This window comes from Apus apus, chromosome 6 (assembly GCF_020740795.1).
Source record: "Apus apus isolate bApuApu2 chromosome 6, bApuApu2.pri.cur, whole genome shotgun sequence".
Classification (NCBI taxonomy): domain Eukaryota; kingdom Metazoa; phylum Chordata; class Aves; order Apodiformes; family Apodidae; genus Apus; species Apus apus.
The window spans coordinates 11,059,341-11,076,790 of NC_067287.1; the positions used below are offsets into that span (position 1 = coordinate 11,059,341).

Genomic DNA, 17,450 nt, shown 5'->3' on the forward strand with positions numbered 1-17,450 from the left:
GGACAAAGGTTGTAAGCTTCATCTAACAATTTGCTAAAGCTGTTTCTGCAGTGCTGTGCTGTAGCTGTAAGGGTAAGCCCAACAGAGTTCCTTTATTTTCCATGTCACTCAGCACATATGATTGATGAAAAATATTCTGGCTCTATCTTGCTGTTCTTCACTCACTCTGATTTTGTGTAGTGACTGGAGATGACTGAGGCAGACTTACTGTGTCAAAGGAAATGGATCAGCATCCTTTCACCACTACCTAATATTCAGACAATCTCTGTCAAAGAAACTCAAGAGTATGAGGAAAACTTAGTACTGTAACATGTGTTTTCAGTTACTAAGAAAACCAAAGGGCAGGTAGTGGGTTTGGATTTAATGGCATTGATAGTCAATTTATATGGGAAACAGATTGCAGTTTTCTTGCATAACCTCAAGACAGTGGAATGTAAAAGCCTATTAGTTAATACTGACAACCCAGCAAATGCAGTCACAGATTTCACTACGGGTTATGAAAAGTACCTAGATACCTTTCACAGCACTTAAATGTGTTGATTCTTCGATTCTCTTACCCATGTAATAGAGAAAGGAAAATGGATTTGTGATTTTCTATTAGCAGTGGAATACAAACAGGTTACTGAGCTGAGATGACTAGTTGGATGTATCAGTGTGATTGATTCACCTGCAGATCTTAGGAAACAACTCCTCAGATACCAGTGTTGAGCAAACATTTACACAGTGAAGACTGGCTAATTCCATAATTTATACGTGGGGCTATTCAGAGGATTAGCAAAGCACTGTTATTATATTGGTATAACTGACTTGATTTTCTAGCTGAAAGCTTTAATTCACATGAGATTAGGCCGTGGATGTGAGCAAGACAGTAGATTACACTGAGGTAATCAAGAGCGGACTTGAAGAAAAAGAAGTAGAAGAAAAAAGTTCTGAATCAGAATCACAGAATCGTTTAGCTTGGAAGGGATGTCCCAAGAGCATCTGAATGATCTGGTACAGCTCAAATAGCAGTTAAAGCTTCCAGCAGAAATTTGCAGATAAAGCGCTATTGGCTGTTTGTAATTATTATTTTATAAGTCTCCCAGATATTATAATTTATCTATATATGCATCTGCTCCACAAATAAGAGTTATGAGACTTAACCTTGGTGGCAAATTTCATTGACCCTTGTTTTCAATAGTCTCACTTCCAGTACTAATTCCAAAACCTGCCTCATGGGAAATTTGGACAAACACTCCAATTAGAGTAAATTCTCTTTGGATTTATCTATTGTTCTTCTCTTGCTGCATTGCTTTTTCTAACTTAGAACAAAAATGAGAAATGTTTTGAGAATACAATCTGTTGTTAGAGTATGTTCTTTCCCATACTTCTAGAACCCATCAAGTTCTAGATCTGTTATTAAACTTACATACTATGAACATGGCCTATGTGCTTTTAAAGACCATGTTAATGTCATGGTAGATGTTATATTTAGTAGAGCAATAAGTAAATAGTGCCACGAAGTTTTAGCGAAAAATTACTATTTTCATACATACATTGTCACGAATAAAACATTATTCCTGCTAGTAAGATTACCTGAACAGACAAGTTTTGACCAAGATTCTATGAAATACCACTGGAATTGTCCTACTGTTATTTAAACAAAAACGTGCACCGATTTAAAAAAAAAAAAAAAATAATGACGAGTCACTTGGATTTGGAACCAGTTCTTACTATTTTATGTTCACGTGGCGCCATCTTGTGGGAGATAAAACTCAGCTACAAGTACTTTCTGAAAACGCTGGGTTATATCAACCATCATCAGCACAAAAAGGTCAAAGCACCTTGAATCTTAGTGATGATTCCTACAAGTCATAACACCGTTGTGATCTTGTCCTTGTGAGAACTCTTGAGGTGAAAAGCATTTCATGTGCTTTACACAAGACACTTCACTTAAATGTGGCAGAAAGGCCAAAGCTATTTTGATTTTTTTCCAACTATATTTACATATTAGGGAGAATAAATTCATGGGTTATGCACCCATTTATTCCAAACACATAAAAAATGAAAACTTGCTGACAGGCCTTCTGCACCACACAGATCATGACTCTTCCATGCAGGGAATCCTGCTGCAGCTTTCAATACATATGCTTGAACTGGGACACTGAAAATCTGGTAGAACATTCAGTAGATTTTTTTCCAAAGCTGTTTTAAAATTGTACCAGGGTCCTTGATATCCAGATTAATCTCCTTATTATGTCTTTATCTGTCAAACTGAGAAATTCTCTACTAAATTTTTGCTTCCTCTGATAGCATTTTTACTGTGACCAAGATATCCCTTAAATTTGTCTTTGACAAATTGAATACCTATTTTCTGTAGGTTGTATTCTCAACTACGTACCTATTACTATTCATCTTCCCTTTTCTGCTTTTTATTCATAGACTGAAGGATAGGTGGATAAACTAAAAAAACCAAACCTTTTCATTCTCTTTCCCTTTGCAAAGTTGTGGCTTCATTTCTTAATTGGAGATTTATGGGGCTTTGGGCACCTGCCAAAATAGTCTTAAACAACAACCAGTTATTATTTATATTCTTGGCCTCCTTGTCTCATAAAAATCACTCTTTTGGTAGGAACACACACATTTTTGATTGTAACCTGTTCAGAGGAAAGCTTATTATTAGTTTGTGCTAGTGCTTGATCATGATTATCTTAGTACTTAATTAGTTCACTAGACTTTGTTAGCATGTGTAGCAGGAGACTTTCAGAACTTACATTGACCATGAACTGGATTGTTTGACAAATGTCGTCTCTTGCCTTTATTAGCTTGATTTTGTTTGCTTACTCTCCTTCCTGAAATGAAAGAGCTTTGTTTTAGTTTATCTGAGAATCATTCCCTCAAAAATATTTGGCCCTGCATGCTGTGCTCTAAATATATTTTTCTTTGTCATTACTAAACATCTCACTCTTGTATACGTTTGGGGCAGTTGAAGTATTTCAACTTAAACTGTAAATATTTAGGGTAAGAATAAGCCTTTTGCTATTTTCAATGATGTTTCATGCAACATGGACAGCACCTCAAGCACTAAAATTGCAAATACAACCACAAGTATGTTTTAATTATTTATAATTCAGGGAGCTTTTCCTCAGTTAATTGAGTCTTACAAATTACACGTAATTTGTTCTGTATAACATTGGTTCTGCCAGTATTCTTTAAACTATGACAAATTTGTCAGCCACTTTCTGGTAGGGAGAGCATGTTCTTCTGTCCTAGTAGAGTTAATATGCAGTTAGTTTGTGACATGTTTTTTAGTCCAAGCCACAAACACCTGTGTTGAGCTATTATATCCTACTTCACACTTTGTCCTGTTTCACTACTTGGACATCATTGTCCAGTAGTTGCAAAAACAATTTATTATTCTTCCTCATTAACAACAATATACTCCTTATTTCTTTACATAGACTAATTCTTCAGAATTGCACAACCTCAAATTTGAGATAAATCAAGGAAGTCCAAGAAGTCCCCTTTACCTATTCATTTTTCATCTTTACTGTTGCATTCTTTAAAATTATTTATAAGACAATGGTGCTATTTAATCTGTCATTTCAGAATGTTTCAGTTGACATGAATGGAACTTGATAGTCTCCTGTATTAATTTTCCTTTTGAGGAAATAATGAAGTGTTGTTCTATGTGTCTTCAGATAATACGTAAAATGAAAGGATGGGATTGGGTTTTTTGTATCTGTTAATTGATGACAAACAACCTGGGATAATTCTTCCTTAACTATTTAAATTGCTGCTCTCACATTTATCTGTTCAATGAGAATTTAACCATAAACTTCAATAAACCCCTTTTAAAGTATTCCAATGGTTTTGCCATTGGGTTGGCAGTCACCATTTATCTTTTTTGAGCTTTTCTAATTTTCTTCCATTTTTCTAGTTTATATTCTTTCCTTCAGGTGTTCTATTACAGAGAACTTTATTTCAAATTTTTCAGAGAAAAACTGAAGGACCCTTCACTTTTCTACCAGAAAACCCTTGTGGTTTTTTGTTTGTTTGTTTGTTTTGTGTGTGTGTGTTTTTTGTTTGGGGTTTTTTCTTGTTTTTTTGACAAGATGATAAATACCTAGAGCACTGGAACAGGCTGCCCAGAGAGGCTGTGGAGTCTCCTTCACTGGAGACATTCAAAACCCGCCTGGACACGTTCCTGTGTGATGTGCTCTGGGTGATCCTGCTCTGGCAGGGGGGTTGGACTAGATGGTCTTTCGAGGTCCCTTCCAGCCCCTAAGATTCTGTGATTCTGTGATCTTCACAATATAGTTTTACTTCAAGGTCAGCATAGTTTCAGTGCAAATGTCAACCCAGAAGTACCTAATGATGCAGTTTACACACTGGGAGAGCACAGATGTTGAATATTTATACGCCCTTGTTGCAGTGCTCTTAGGAACGCAGCCATGTAGCCACATCTTCAGCCTGAGTAAATGCAATCGCTTTCAGTCTTCCTGGGAGCAACACAAGGCGCGTTCATCCAGCTGATAAAAGCGAAGCCTTGCAGCACCCTGACACGCTGGTGTCTGTGTGCGAGCAAGCGGAGCCCCGTGCCCGGTGGCCCACGCACCCGCGTTCCCCGGGGCCTGCCAGAGACGTAACGCCTGCTGAACCCGGGCTGGGGAACAGGGAGCGGCTGCGTTTAGTCCGTGCACAGGACAGTTCCCTTGGAAGTGCGACCAGCCTGCTTTCACCTCCCGCGTCCCTCAGGACCGGCAGCACACGCCCTGCACCGGCGAGCAGAGGCGGCGAGAGGCTCTTGCCGGCAGCGGTGCCTCACGCAGGTGCCGGAGCTCCCTTTCCGGGCGGCTCGCCCACCGTGAAGGCACGTCGTTCCCACGTATTTTACGAGCCCCACAGGGCCTCCTCCTGCCGAAGGATCCCCAGGCAACCGGGCAGCGCCCGCCGGGCGGGCAGACCCAGCGCCCAGAGCCGCCCGCTCCCTCACGGGGCGCAGCGGCGGGAGCCGCCCCCGCGGGGACCCAGCGCCCCGCCCGCCTGAGCCCCGCCCCTCTCTGCTCCGATTGGCTCCTCTCTGCTCCGATCGGCTTCTCTCTGCTCCGATTGGCTCCTCTCTGCCGCTCCCCGCCAATCCCCGCCAGCGCCGCCGCCGAGCGGGGCGCTCGGGAGCCGTTAGCCCCGCCCCCCCAACGGCCGCCCTCGCGCGGCGCGGCCCCGCCCCCGCGCTGGCGGGCCGGGCCGGGGGCCATGGCCGGGCCCGGGGCTGCGCGGCCCTGCGAGGTGCGGGAGGGAGCTCGGCCCGCCGCTCCTTCGGGGCCTCGGGTTTGCTCGGGGCGGGGGGTGGGCCCGGCGAGTGCAGAGCTGGGCGGTCGGTGTAACGACACCTGCGGGGGGTCGGGCCTTCCGGCGCCGACTGGCTTCCTTTTCCCCGGCTTGGCCCGGCGGCCCTTCCTCGGGGCACGTCGGAAAGAGACACCCCAGCAAACCTCCTCTTCAAGGCCTCTTCCACCTGGGTGTAACCAAGCTCGATAAACACACCCCTGAACTTAGCGCGCTGTACTTCATGAAAACCAAAGTGTATTTTTGTCATCAACAGGTGCTGTCTTCTGGAAGGCTAACGGGAGCAGCTAAGCTTACAAAGGGAAGAAAACAGTAAGATCTTAATCACTAATGCTATCTAAGATTAGGTGTAGATGTGAGCGTTTTGGAATCTTGTCATACCAAGCAGGAAATATTTTTAGCTGTGAAGTCTTGAGCTTGCAGGTTCCAAGCAGGCCAAGAGTAGACAGACACAAACTGAGTAGAAGTTTTGGCTGTAGAAATACAGGATTGACTCTGCATTTTTTATTATAAAAGACTGAGCTTTGTATAATTACAAGCCATATGTAAAACTCAAGACTGAATTCTCCTTTGACATAAGCTGTTAATAGCTCCTGAACATGTTTGTTGCAGCAATACATAATTTTCAGAAAGAGAAAGATGTATTTTGTTTCTCGAGAAAATGAATTTACTTTAGTTTGCTGTCACAGAATAAAAGTAAACTTTTTACTTGACATATTAAGGAGGTAGTATAAACAGTGAATTCAACTTTTTCAGATTTGCCTTAAGAAAAGGATGTCATTCTGCTCTGGAGTCTGGATATTCTCTCAATTCCGCTGAGTCTGATGATCAGGTAATGAAATAACTTCTAAATACAGTTATCTCTGTTATCTAAAGAGAAAGGGGGTTTAAATACCTTGAATAATAAAAGAGCAGGTTAATTAGGTAATATAGTGTCAGGACTAAAAATAGCTCCTGCAAAGCTAGCAAGAGTGTCAATACCACATCATCCAGATACATTCAGATTGGCCCTGTGTGCAGTGAGTTGGGCTCTGACAAGGCTCATTAAGGCACAGGATATATTTTGCAAACACAACAATGCTGTTCATGGACTAGAGCTGCCCCTGGCAGAAGTACAGCCAGATTTGATGAGTTCTGTGCCGAAAAGAGCCAGTTGTATGGAGTCAGTTCTGCAGCACTGTTTTCTGTCTAATGCTCGGTCAGTGAGCTCCAAAATAGAAATAGGCTGTAGATAACAGCTTAACTGTGCATGGGAAAAAGAATGAGAACCACATGCATGCAATGAGCAAAGCATACAATCCAGCAAATGGACACATGCCAGAACACAATTTAGGGTTTTCTGCAAAATGTGTGTTTGCCAGCTTCCAGGTGGTTGCAAAGCTGTACATGGAAAATGACATGGTTTTGCTGTTGTTGATTTTCAGGTGACGGAATGGGAAACACCCCTAAAACAGGATCTTGGTTTACTGAAAGGAAAAGGTAATACTCATTTTCTGACTGCAGTGTTCTTTGTGCAGGTTGATACTATTCCTAATGGACTTGGCCGCTGTGCAGCTTTACTGAAGAAAATCTTACAAAATGAGGCTACAGGTTGTACCTACGGAAACTTCAAACTTACAGTTTTAGTTTTTGTAAGGCTGTTTGGATCTTTTTGTTGTTGACTGCTTTTTCTTTTGACTAATATTAGGAAGGGAGACTATCCATAAACACCCCAGGAAAATATCTTCTGTTAAAATTACTTCCAAACCTTTGCTAACCAAAGGAAGTGCTTCCAAGAAGAATGGGTTGAAAAAAAACGTTACTCCTGCCCATGTTCGAAAAGAAATTGGTAAGTGGGCTTTCTTGGGCTGTTTTTTTTCCTCAGACAACATTGAGAGACTTCTCAACTTACTGAAATATGCTAAAGCTTCACATAATTGTTGTTGTTTGGTAGAGTTTGATCCAGGGCTGGGTCCACAAAATTATATAGACATTACTTAGGACCTTTTAGAAACCTTAAATGTTTACCAAGCAGTTACTAAAAATTCGCAAATGTTTGAGCTTCATGTACAAGGAAGAGCTTTGAGTGCTTTTACAAATGCAAACATCAGGTTTAGCTGGTAGCAAGTGTGAAGGAGAATGATAATACCTGTGCCCCATTTCTCTTGGACAGGGAAGCAGTACAGTGCTTGGTCTGTGTTCGGGATAGGCAGATGTTACCTGTCGTGTAGTTAGGTGTCCAGCCAGGCTTTTCCCAAAGATAAGTTTCTGGAAACAGGAAAGTGTTGCAATAAGTAAGAACAACTTGAATAGTTTAGTGGCCAAAGCACTTGAATGGAAAGGCAGATGGAGTGCTCCAGGCTGAGCTGCTCTCTTTTGAAATATCTCACTTTTCATTAGTGTTTCTCCCTCTCTCCACTTTGTTTCTTATGTTTCATTTCTAATCCAGTGGACCTGGGGCCTGTAGACTAGATGTGTAGCAGAATGCCTGGTTTGTGAATCGTAGAAGGTGAGCACATAGTTGATACCTTCCCAGCCTGTAAAAATACAGAGCTTTCATTATGACAAACATAAGAAAGTTAGGCTTGCAGAGTGCTTTTTAGAACGAACAGTCTAAAAGCTTAGGAAGCAGCTAAGCAGAGATTTTAAGAAATGCATTTTAGAACTGCTCTTCTGTAGGATTAAATCTCTGATCTTCCTTCAAGATCAGCCGTCTCTCCATCTGGGTTAGGTTGGTCTGGAAGAAATAAATGATAGATTAATTTCCTGGTGTATAAAAATCTGACTGGAATCTCTTAAGCCATAGTATCTTCTGGTTTTCTTTTTCAAAGGAACCTGCCCAAAGCCTACCTGACAATACAGTGGGTTTGTTTAGCTCCAAGAAGACAGACAACTTCAGCTGGCCTTTTTGTTCTTTTTCTCTTTCTTTCTTTCCCTATAGTGCCAATGCCACATAGAAAACTTGCCTTATCCACCACACCGTCTACTGAGAAAGAGCTCTCCAGCACAGCAGGGATTCACCCAGTTCATGTGCCTTGCAGTCAACACTCTCCTGTGATGCACCAGAAACTGTGTGAGCATGTGCAGACTCAGATGTCTCTGGTAACTGGCCAACCACCACAGAGCAGTAATGGAATTCCTGCTGTAACTCATTTTCCTACCTCAAATCACGGTTAGTGTAACTATTAATGTCAACCCTGCTATTTTACTATGTATTTTAATATATGAGTTTTGCCCAAAGGTGTCCTGATCTATGAGTGCTGTTTTCTTTCAGGATGTCAAAATGTTACAGCTTTTAATTATCCATTACGTACCTCCTCATCAGCTCTGTCCCCGCTGCATTCAGCTAAGCCCTTATCTACTCAATTAGTAAGTAAAAGTTTGATTCTGGTTAATAAGCATTTTAAATTAGCACTGCCTATTTATTTACACATTTTTTAAGTGTGTGGATTTTCTTGGGTTTATGTAATAATTTTAATTAAAGAAAAAAAACCAGCATATTTCAACTTACAGAGATGAACAGAATAAATACTGAAAGAAAATTCTGCTATTCAAGCTACATTTTATAGAGATACCAAAAAATGAAACCAGAGGTATTTCAACTGACTGCTTTTTTCTGTATGGTGAATTCTATAATGGACAGCAAACATGGAAGGTGCAGGAAATTATTTATTACTGTTACTAATTACGATCTCAGTAATGCACATTAGGATCATTAATCAGCTCCTGATAAAATATATCATATATAGCCTTTCCCTGCCAATGATTGAGTTGATGATGTTTTCAAATGCTGTGTATTAGAGCCACATTTTAAAATACTTGTGTATTTCAGGGTATAGAGTGTACCAACTGCCACCTTGGTAAATGTGCTAAAGGGCTTGCACCTTGAAACTGTAAGACTATAGACTTACCTTCCATCTGCAGGCAGTCCATGTGTAGTTAGTGCTGTACTTGACTTTAAGGAATTCATCTGCTTTAAATATTGACAGGTAATAGTGTTGTCTTTTTTTTTTTCTTCCCTGTTCTGGTCTAAATCAAGGAATGTGTGTTCATTAGACAACAAAACAAATCCCAAAAACCAAACCAAACAAAATCAAAAAAACCCCAACAAAATGGACAAAGCACTTCTAAAGTTTTTTCTTTACAGAAAAACTCTGAAAGATCTGTGCTCTAATGTTACCAATAACATTTAATATGAAGGTAATTAAACCAATTTTACATTTTAATTACTCCTTAATATAGTGGAAAATTATGCAATCAGTGAGTGGTAGTTGCTTTTGCAGTTTGCAAAGAATGATCAAGACTATATTGAGTCAGACAAGATCTAATTGGATTTTTTTTTTATTATTTAAAAAAAAATAAATAATTCTGTGTTAATTTTTTGTTCAATGTGAATATTGTTTATGCAGGATGTTCCTGTGGACAGTGGCAACAAATGTGTGCCGGAGATGGGAGGACCTGTGGCTTGCCCAGTAGTTTCTGCTGCTCCTGGTGCTGCTGCACAGATACAGTCTGCCACTGCTCTTCCTAGTGTGATCCCTTGTATAGCATCAGGTGCATCAAATAACTCTGCAGTGCCTACATTCATCCCATCATCTTCTGGCAGAGGCATGACCCCAAACCATGAGCAACAGGATTTGATAAGATGCCTACAAGCTCACCTGGCCCTCTTACAGTCACGTGAAATGGTGAACACCAGGACAGAACAGAAGCACCATCATCATTGTGCAGCAAAACATAATACTTCAAGTAACAAAGTGGAGAACACTTTTGAAGAAGACAGTGAGGACACAGTCAGTGAGGAAGATGCCTCGAGTGTACTTGACGTAGCCCCAGAGAGAGATACAATTTGTAAGACAGGTTTTGTGAAGAATGTTCTAAAATCTAGGAAAGAGAGTCCAGAAGAAACAGCCCTTAAAGTTAAGACTTTAAAATATCTGCTGGGAGAGCTCAGAGCACTGGTAACAGATCAAGGTGAGGACATTTTCCATGTGCAGTAGAGTGATTACATACAGATCACACAAGAGTTGCATTCAGTGAGTGAGCACTTCAGTTTCTGGAAGTTGTGTTCTTCAGGTGATGCATGACATCTTAGAGTGGTGGTCAAAACTTTAATAGCTTCATGTTCCACTTTGGATAAATGTTAAATTTTTTTTTGAGTGTTTTAACACTATTGTAACAAAAAAAGTTTATTCTCATTTCATATCCAGTGTTTTCCCCTGAGAAAGATAAGTATGGAGAGATTGCAACAGCAATCCCATCAAGGTTGGTTGGAAAGGTGGTGTGTTGTGATTCATCAAGAACCTAGAGCATAGTTTTCATTATCAAGCTTAAAAATTTTAAAATATAAAGTTAAAACAAAGGTGAGGGTGGTTTGTTGTTTTTTTTTTTTAAATGAAGTAGGTATTGTATCACTTTGTAGATGGCTTAATTGCATATAAAATATTATTGACATATTGCTGGTTTATACATTTATGAGGTCTTTTTTTTCCCCCCTCACCTCTTGCAGATGATTCAGAAATGTTGAGGTTGGTGAGTGAAATAGAGGACTCCATATCACTGCTCCCAGCAGTAGTGGGAAGTATGAATGTACAAGCTGAAATAGCACTGGCTTTGCAGCCTCTCCGAAGGGAAAATGCCCAGCTACGTAGGTTAGTAACTCATCAGTGATTCTGTTTTTACTGCAAATGTGTCTAAAGCATCTTTTAACTGGTCTGTTCTAAATTGCATGTTTTAGTATTGTTATGGTGTAAGTGTTAGGGCCCTTTCATTCTTGTCTATGCAGTATGTATGTATTAGTGTGTTGGTAAGGTAATGCAGTTTAAAAATAAATAGTTAACATACAGCAAGACTTCAGTTGGTACTGATGTTGTAGTAGCATCAGTTACATCATGATTGGGCCTTTGTCTAGGTGGGATCAGTGCATCATTCTCTCTGAAAACTGCAGTATCAAGAGAATTTGCTTGCTCATATTCTTTTTGTAGTGTATTCTCAAATGCAAAAGTGGCTTTCAGAGCTCTCAAACACATCACTGGGTAGCACTTTACTTCAGAGCAAGATATATTTACTAGAACTTGCAACGGGTCTTTTGTGTTGAAGAAATATAGGAATGTTAGAAAAATTCATTATTAAAACTTCCTGAAACATTCAGAGACATTTAATTATCGGTAGAAACTTCTTGCTAAACTAATTTAAAATGCAGTGGGTTTGAGCTTTCTGAATTTGTACTTCACATTTCACATTTAGGAGACTAAGAATATTAAACCAGCAGCTTGGTGAGCAAGAAAGAAATGAAAAGACATCTGGACAGAGCTGCAACTATGAATGTAAAGTATTAACAGAGAATGATGCTTTTTAGGGGCATTTTTGATAAAGCTTTATTTAAATAGATACATATAAAGCCATAGATATATAGATAAAAAATAAACAGTACATATTGTGGCCTTTGGTGACAACTGAACTAAATGTTGTGGGTCTAAATGTGCACTAGCAAGTGCATGGATTGTTGTGTCTGTTTTGACTCCACATGGTGAGACTCTGCTCTTCAGCTGCTGAGCAGATTATTTTTCCTCATGTGCTTCTTAAAATGAAGATTATATATTAGATCATTAAGAAAAAAGCATGCGTTTAGTTTTGCTGCCTCAAAAAAAACCTATCTCTAAGCAAAATTCATATTGCCAAGATTATAAAAAAACTTAGTTTGAGTTATAAATTCAAACCATACCACACAAGACACGTTTTATGTTTTACTTTTCATAGTAGTTTCTTTGCAATCCTTGAATATGATGCTTCAGAGTCAACTGCAAGAATCACAGAAAGGCCTTGAGTCACTACAGGCTAAAAATGAAGAACTACTTAAAGTAATCAAAAGTCAGAAAGAAGAAAATAAACATCTTGCAAAAGATATTCAAGATAAAGAAGAAGAATTGCTTGGAAACAAACAGCATTATGACATTTGTTCCACCAAGCTGAAGATCGGTACGTGTTTTGAATTTGTTTATTCTACATTTAGTGTTTCAAAACTTAGGATAAATACTTAAGTAAATTCTTCTTGGCATTTTAGAAGTGGAAGAGGCGTTATCAAATGTGAAAAGCCTTCAGTTTAAGCTGGAAGCTTCAGAGAAAGAAAATAAGATTTTGGGCATAACATTACGTCAGCGGGATGCAGAAGTTAACAGGCTGCGTGAATTAACCAGGTACCATTGACTAAACTATTTTTTTGCCTTTTGACATCATGCTTCTCTTTTTCACCTCCCATATTTTGGGTTATTGTAATCTTAGTACCTTGGTGGTAGGAGGTCATGTAGGCTAAAACCTTTCTTTGTAGTTATTTTTGCTGCAGTGGTGTTGCAATTTTGTTATAGTGGAGTTGTCCTGCTCCTGTTGTAATCCTGTTGTAAAATGTGACCTACACTAATATGTGCACAGTTTAACTGTAAATAGCAGACCTGCCAATAAGGAGCTCCATGGGAAGTGCATGGACCTAAAAATATACTGAAGTTGTAGAATTTGGAATCTAACTTGTCATCTGAGTGAAGGAGGGATTCTTTTTTCTCTCTTTCTTTCTTTACACTGGTTCAGAAATGGGTCTGTTTTAGAAGAACTTATGGGAACATCTGTCTTCAAGGATCCACAGCAAGCTCTTCCTGTGGGAACGAGCAGTCCTTTCTTTAATTGTACACACATTTGAAGTAGATTATTCACAGATACTAGTTATGCGTAGAGGTGGGAGTTCTTGGACTCTTCAATGAAGGTGGTATTACTAAAAATGTTTTAGAACTATTGCTGACAATTTATTTCATCATTGTCTTTTATGATTAATATTGTGGCAAGCTGGCATACTTAAATAGCTCTTTGCACATGCAAAGTGCTAGGTACATACAGTTTGTTTGGACATGATGTGCACTGGAAGTTAAACTGTTGTCTGTCTTTTTTTAGCTGATACTGATTGGAATAGCAGAGTATCTGTAAACAGTGCTTCAGATTGTTTAGTAGAAGTTCAGACATGTTTTACACTTAATATACTCACCACCAGATGGTAGTATCATGTCTTATTACATGTATGTATATGCTATATATGTTAACGTTTAAGTATTAATTTCTTTTGACATGTAGGAAGCAGAAAATGAGAATAATTATTTCTTTTACTAAACTTTATTTATATGCAGTGGGTAGAAGAATTCAGAAAAAAGAAATCTCTTTGATAACTTTCTGTATGCTTCCTAACAGTTTCTTGACATAATTGTATTTTGTAGTAATCAAAACAAGTTAAATTGGGAATGATCTTGAACTGCAATGGGTTTTGCTGTTTTAGTTGTTTTATAGGCACATTTCTCAGAGCTGAAGAAACTCTGGAAACTTGGAATTGATTCACTTTTGGTTTGCATTTTATGTCAAGATGTAAATGGAGAATTGTAACTTTGCTGCAGTCTGATAAACCTAATGCATTGCTTTTATATAAAAGTTTTTTCTAGCATTGGTGCTAAGAAGTAGTTAATCTGATTAATTGATCTTATCTTAACAGAACCTTGCAGGGCAGTATGGCCAAGCTCCTGTCTGACCTCACAGCAGACAAGAATAGACCCAAACCTGAAAAAAGTCTTTCCAAGTCTCTTTTGGAAGACCATGAAAAGCAGATGCAACCTGATCAGTTTCCTGGGAGTACTTCAGTAATGACTTACCTTAAAAAATTAGAAATGGATCATATTTTGACAGATACAGAACTTCAGTTCTCAATTAAAAGTGGAGAATTAGAAATGCAACATCTAGCCCATGAAAAGGTGGCTGCTGAAGGAGGCAAAATAAACAGTGCATTCTCTGAAGGAGTAACATCAACTCCCAGAGCACTACTAGCCTCTCTGAAGCAAGGTGAAGAAACAGTTAGTGATTCTGGGACTTTACTAGATGACCAAAACAAGTTGGATGAAACTGTTTATATTCCATTGACTAGCAGTGCCTCTAAGAAACAGTTGCCAGTCTCTGAAAGAACTGGTGTGCTACCCCAAAGTAAAGGGAATTCTAAGATGTTGGACTACCACTGTGAGCTCTCAAACTCTGTGCAGCAGAACAGATGTGAGATTGCAAAGGATCCAACTATTCTGGATAAATCTAGTGCAGGGTGTAGCATGAAAAAGACCATGGAAAGCACACTTGAAGTTACAGGGGATAAAGTGAAGCCAGAAGGAGACAAAATCCAAATGAGGCCAAATGACACTCCAAGTGGAACTGCAAAAGACTTCACAGACAAAGCAGACCAACCCCAGCCTGGTACTTATCCTCGCATATCAATGCTAGTTCCAGAAGAGATTTCTCAGAAGAAAGGCAGTGGAATAGCTGATTTTAGTTCCATTTCATTTGATGATATATCCGGGAAGTCTGAGTGGAGTGTATCCTCTTTCTCAACATTTACTTCTCGAGATGAAGAGGACTTTAAGAGTGGCTTAGCAGCCTTGGATGCCAACATAGCTAGGTTACAAAGAACTCTACAAAATACCACTATGAAACGATGACTATGAAGAAACAAATTGGATTATTTAGGTTTTTCTGAAGTATATTAATAAAGTATGGTACTGATATTCAAAAATACATATTTGTATTTTTGGTATGAAATGACTTGTTGCTATCTATTTAAATTATGGATGGGATTTGTTCCTCTTTAAGCTATGGTGCTGCTTTCCTTGGTGTGCGCAATTTGAAATAACTGGTATAAATGCCTTTTTAAAATCATGGCTTAGGTTTATACTCTTTAACTGCAAAATTAATTCTTACAACAGCACTTGGTAACTGCTTAAAAATCCAGTGTGCTGTTAGTAATAGTTTTTCTATTAAATTATAAAATGCACTTACATGGGGGTTTTTGTGTGTTTTTTCAAAGTAATGTCATCATGGAGAGAGATGCATTTGAAATCAGTTATAGATGTGATAAAGAGAAGTTTTTATTTCACTATAATTCAACGTATAAAATTGGATGCATAGTTATTTTCCTTGATTATGACAAATATTTTAAGAAATTAGCTCCTTGTTGTGGTTCACCAGAGAGGTGTGCAAACAGTAGTGTTAATATTAAAGAAACGGGGGACAGGGCTTGTTATTCAGCTGCGTTGCTACTTCATCCGAGTGGTGTTTAATCAAGAAGTGGGAGTTTAACTGATCAAAGTGGAGCTGCCTTGAACTTAAAAAGTGTTCTGTCTTGACTAGGTGGAACTTAGGTGCAGGAGGCTAAATTAATGTCCTTGTTTACTAATATTTTTTTGCTTCCCTGAAGAGCAGTTGCAGGCACCGTACATGGGCAAGAGGTTCCACAGGTAGATGCCAGGGAAGAGCTGCCTGCAGAGCAGCTCTATAGGAGCACTGAGTTACAATCAATAAGTCAGGGTCATGCTGTTAAAAAAAAGGAAGGCAGCCATCATATGGCATTTGCAGTATATGGTAGATCCTATAAAAAGCATGAAGGTGATCCTTTTTCACTCATACCTAGTAAAACTCAGTGTCAGTTTTGAGCATTGTCCTTGAAGAAAGCGGTGACTTGAGTGGGAACTTCTATAATTCTGTTTTAAGTAATATTTTTGACAGATGGTTGATTTTATCTAAAATAGAAGAGTCTATAGTACCAGTGGATAAACACAGAACAGCTTGATGCTGAGAAGCAGAAGCAGTTAACAGGCTTCAGTTGACACAAAGGAGACAAATTAGGCATTAGTGAAAGCTGACAAACCAGTACCTTTAGCGAAGCACCAAAATATGCAGTGTGAGGAAGTAATGGAAATGCCACAATTGGTGAGGTGTCAGACATCTATTGGGCATTAATACAGAGAGTCTGGACTGCATCACCCACATTGGCTTCCACAGGAAAGGGAGCAGAGGGGAAAATGATAGCAGTTTGTCATTCTTCTTGACAAGATTTTCCAGATCTCAGTGTCAAGAATATGCATCATGCAAGTGTTTAAGTTATGGGTACAGGAAGGTGGTGTTATTGCTACCTTTGCTTTCCTCTTAGACTCTTAGAAGTGCTTGAATGCCGTTTTTCATGACTCATGGTTTTTCAGGGAAAGTATCTTTGGAAAGGAACAGCAGTATAAGGACCTGACTTTAAGACTGCTTCTTGTACAGTCTGGCTTATGTTTGTTGGTTTTTCCTAGACAATATTACTGTGCTTCCTGGTGCTGGACTTTTCTTTCATGTTTCCACATAGGACAAAACACTCAAGTCTTACCACCTCGAAGAATTTTGTTTCTTTCCATGGATGGTTGCTTGAATGGGTTCATTTCATAGTTTGGGCACTATCCATACCTTGTGCTGTGGAGCAGTTCTGTGATTATTTTAGTTACTAGTAACTGAGCAATGAAAAGGTATGAAGACAACACATACTACAGAAGATGCCAACTGGCAACTCCTGCTTCGAAAAAGGAAAGTTAGACTAAATAGTGACTTCAGTGATTTAGAATGCTTTTAAGGCTTGGCCTGGATTTCTTATTCCTCTCCACACTATTTGTTCTCAAATTGGAAATAAGGTTGATGGTGTGAAAGTGAACACATTATCATTAAATACTTACAAGCAGTTTCAGTGTAGAAGCAAAGCAAGATTTGAACTATGATTATGGTGTGGATTAAAGACAAGCTACAATAAATTCTAGTCCTTAAAACTCACAGAAGGCTGAGAAAATGTTGGAAAAATATTCATTCGTAGACAAATTAAACCAATTATTTTATTTTGCAGCTAGGACTGTTACTCCATTTGATATTTGTCCTGGCCAAAGCTGGTTGCAATCTGAATAAAGCAGCTGTGGTGTCAAGATGCCCAAGCTTGTTCTTCTCGCGTTGAGAGCATTTATGTTCACTTCTGTCTCAACAGGGAAGATGTTACACCATCTTACGTGTGCTTAGTCCATTTTTACAAAGTTAGTGAAGTGACTACTGGAAAACCTTTTTTGGGATAGTGAGATGTGAGCAGATCAGTGAAGTGTATCCTTCTCTTAGAAAGAGGAGAAGCTACAAAGAAGAAATAGGAAGAAAGACTGTTCTTTAATATAGGTCCTTATTTTTTTTTTCCTCAGATATGTCACTTGGAGCTATAGCAACTTTAATTTAAATATAAAGTTTCCCATATGTGGGAATGATTAATATGCACTGTTGGGGAAGCAAAA

At 39.1% G+C, this 17,450-nt stretch overlaps 1 protein-coding gene across 3 annotated transcripts; it reads left to right on the plus strand.

Annotated features, from left to right (window-relative positions):
* The first annotated feature begins 5,186 nt into the window (after positions 1-5,186).
* On the plus strand, positions 5,187-15,152 carry CCDC14 (coiled-coil domain containing 14). 3 transcript variants are annotated; one of them, XM_051623743.1, is made up of 13 exons: positions 5,187-5,268; positions 5,585-5,640; positions 6,085-6,160; positions 6,753-6,807; positions 7,016-7,156; positions 8,249-8,479; positions 8,582-8,676; positions 9,717-10,281; positions 10,817-10,958; positions 11,554-11,633; positions 12,067-12,285; positions 12,371-12,503; positions 13,832-15,152. In XM_051623743.1, the coding sequence occupies exons 1-13, from the start codon at positions 5,236-5,238 to the stop codon at positions 14,814-14,816; spliced, it is 2,811 nt and encodes a 936-aa protein (XP_051479703.1). In that variant the 5' UTR covers positions 5,187-5,235; the 3' UTR covers positions 14,817-15,152. The 3 variants fall into 3 exon arrangements, with proteins under 3 accessions (XP_051479703.1, XP_051479701.1, XP_051479702.1); XM_051623741.1 differs by lacking the exon at positions 6,753-6,807 and adding an exon at positions 6,846-6,918; XM_051623742.1 differs by lacking the exon at positions 6,753-6,807 and adding an exon at positions 6,846-6,918 and having other exon boundaries at positions 12,070-12,285.
* Positions 15,153-17,450: the final 2,298 nt, after the last annotated feature.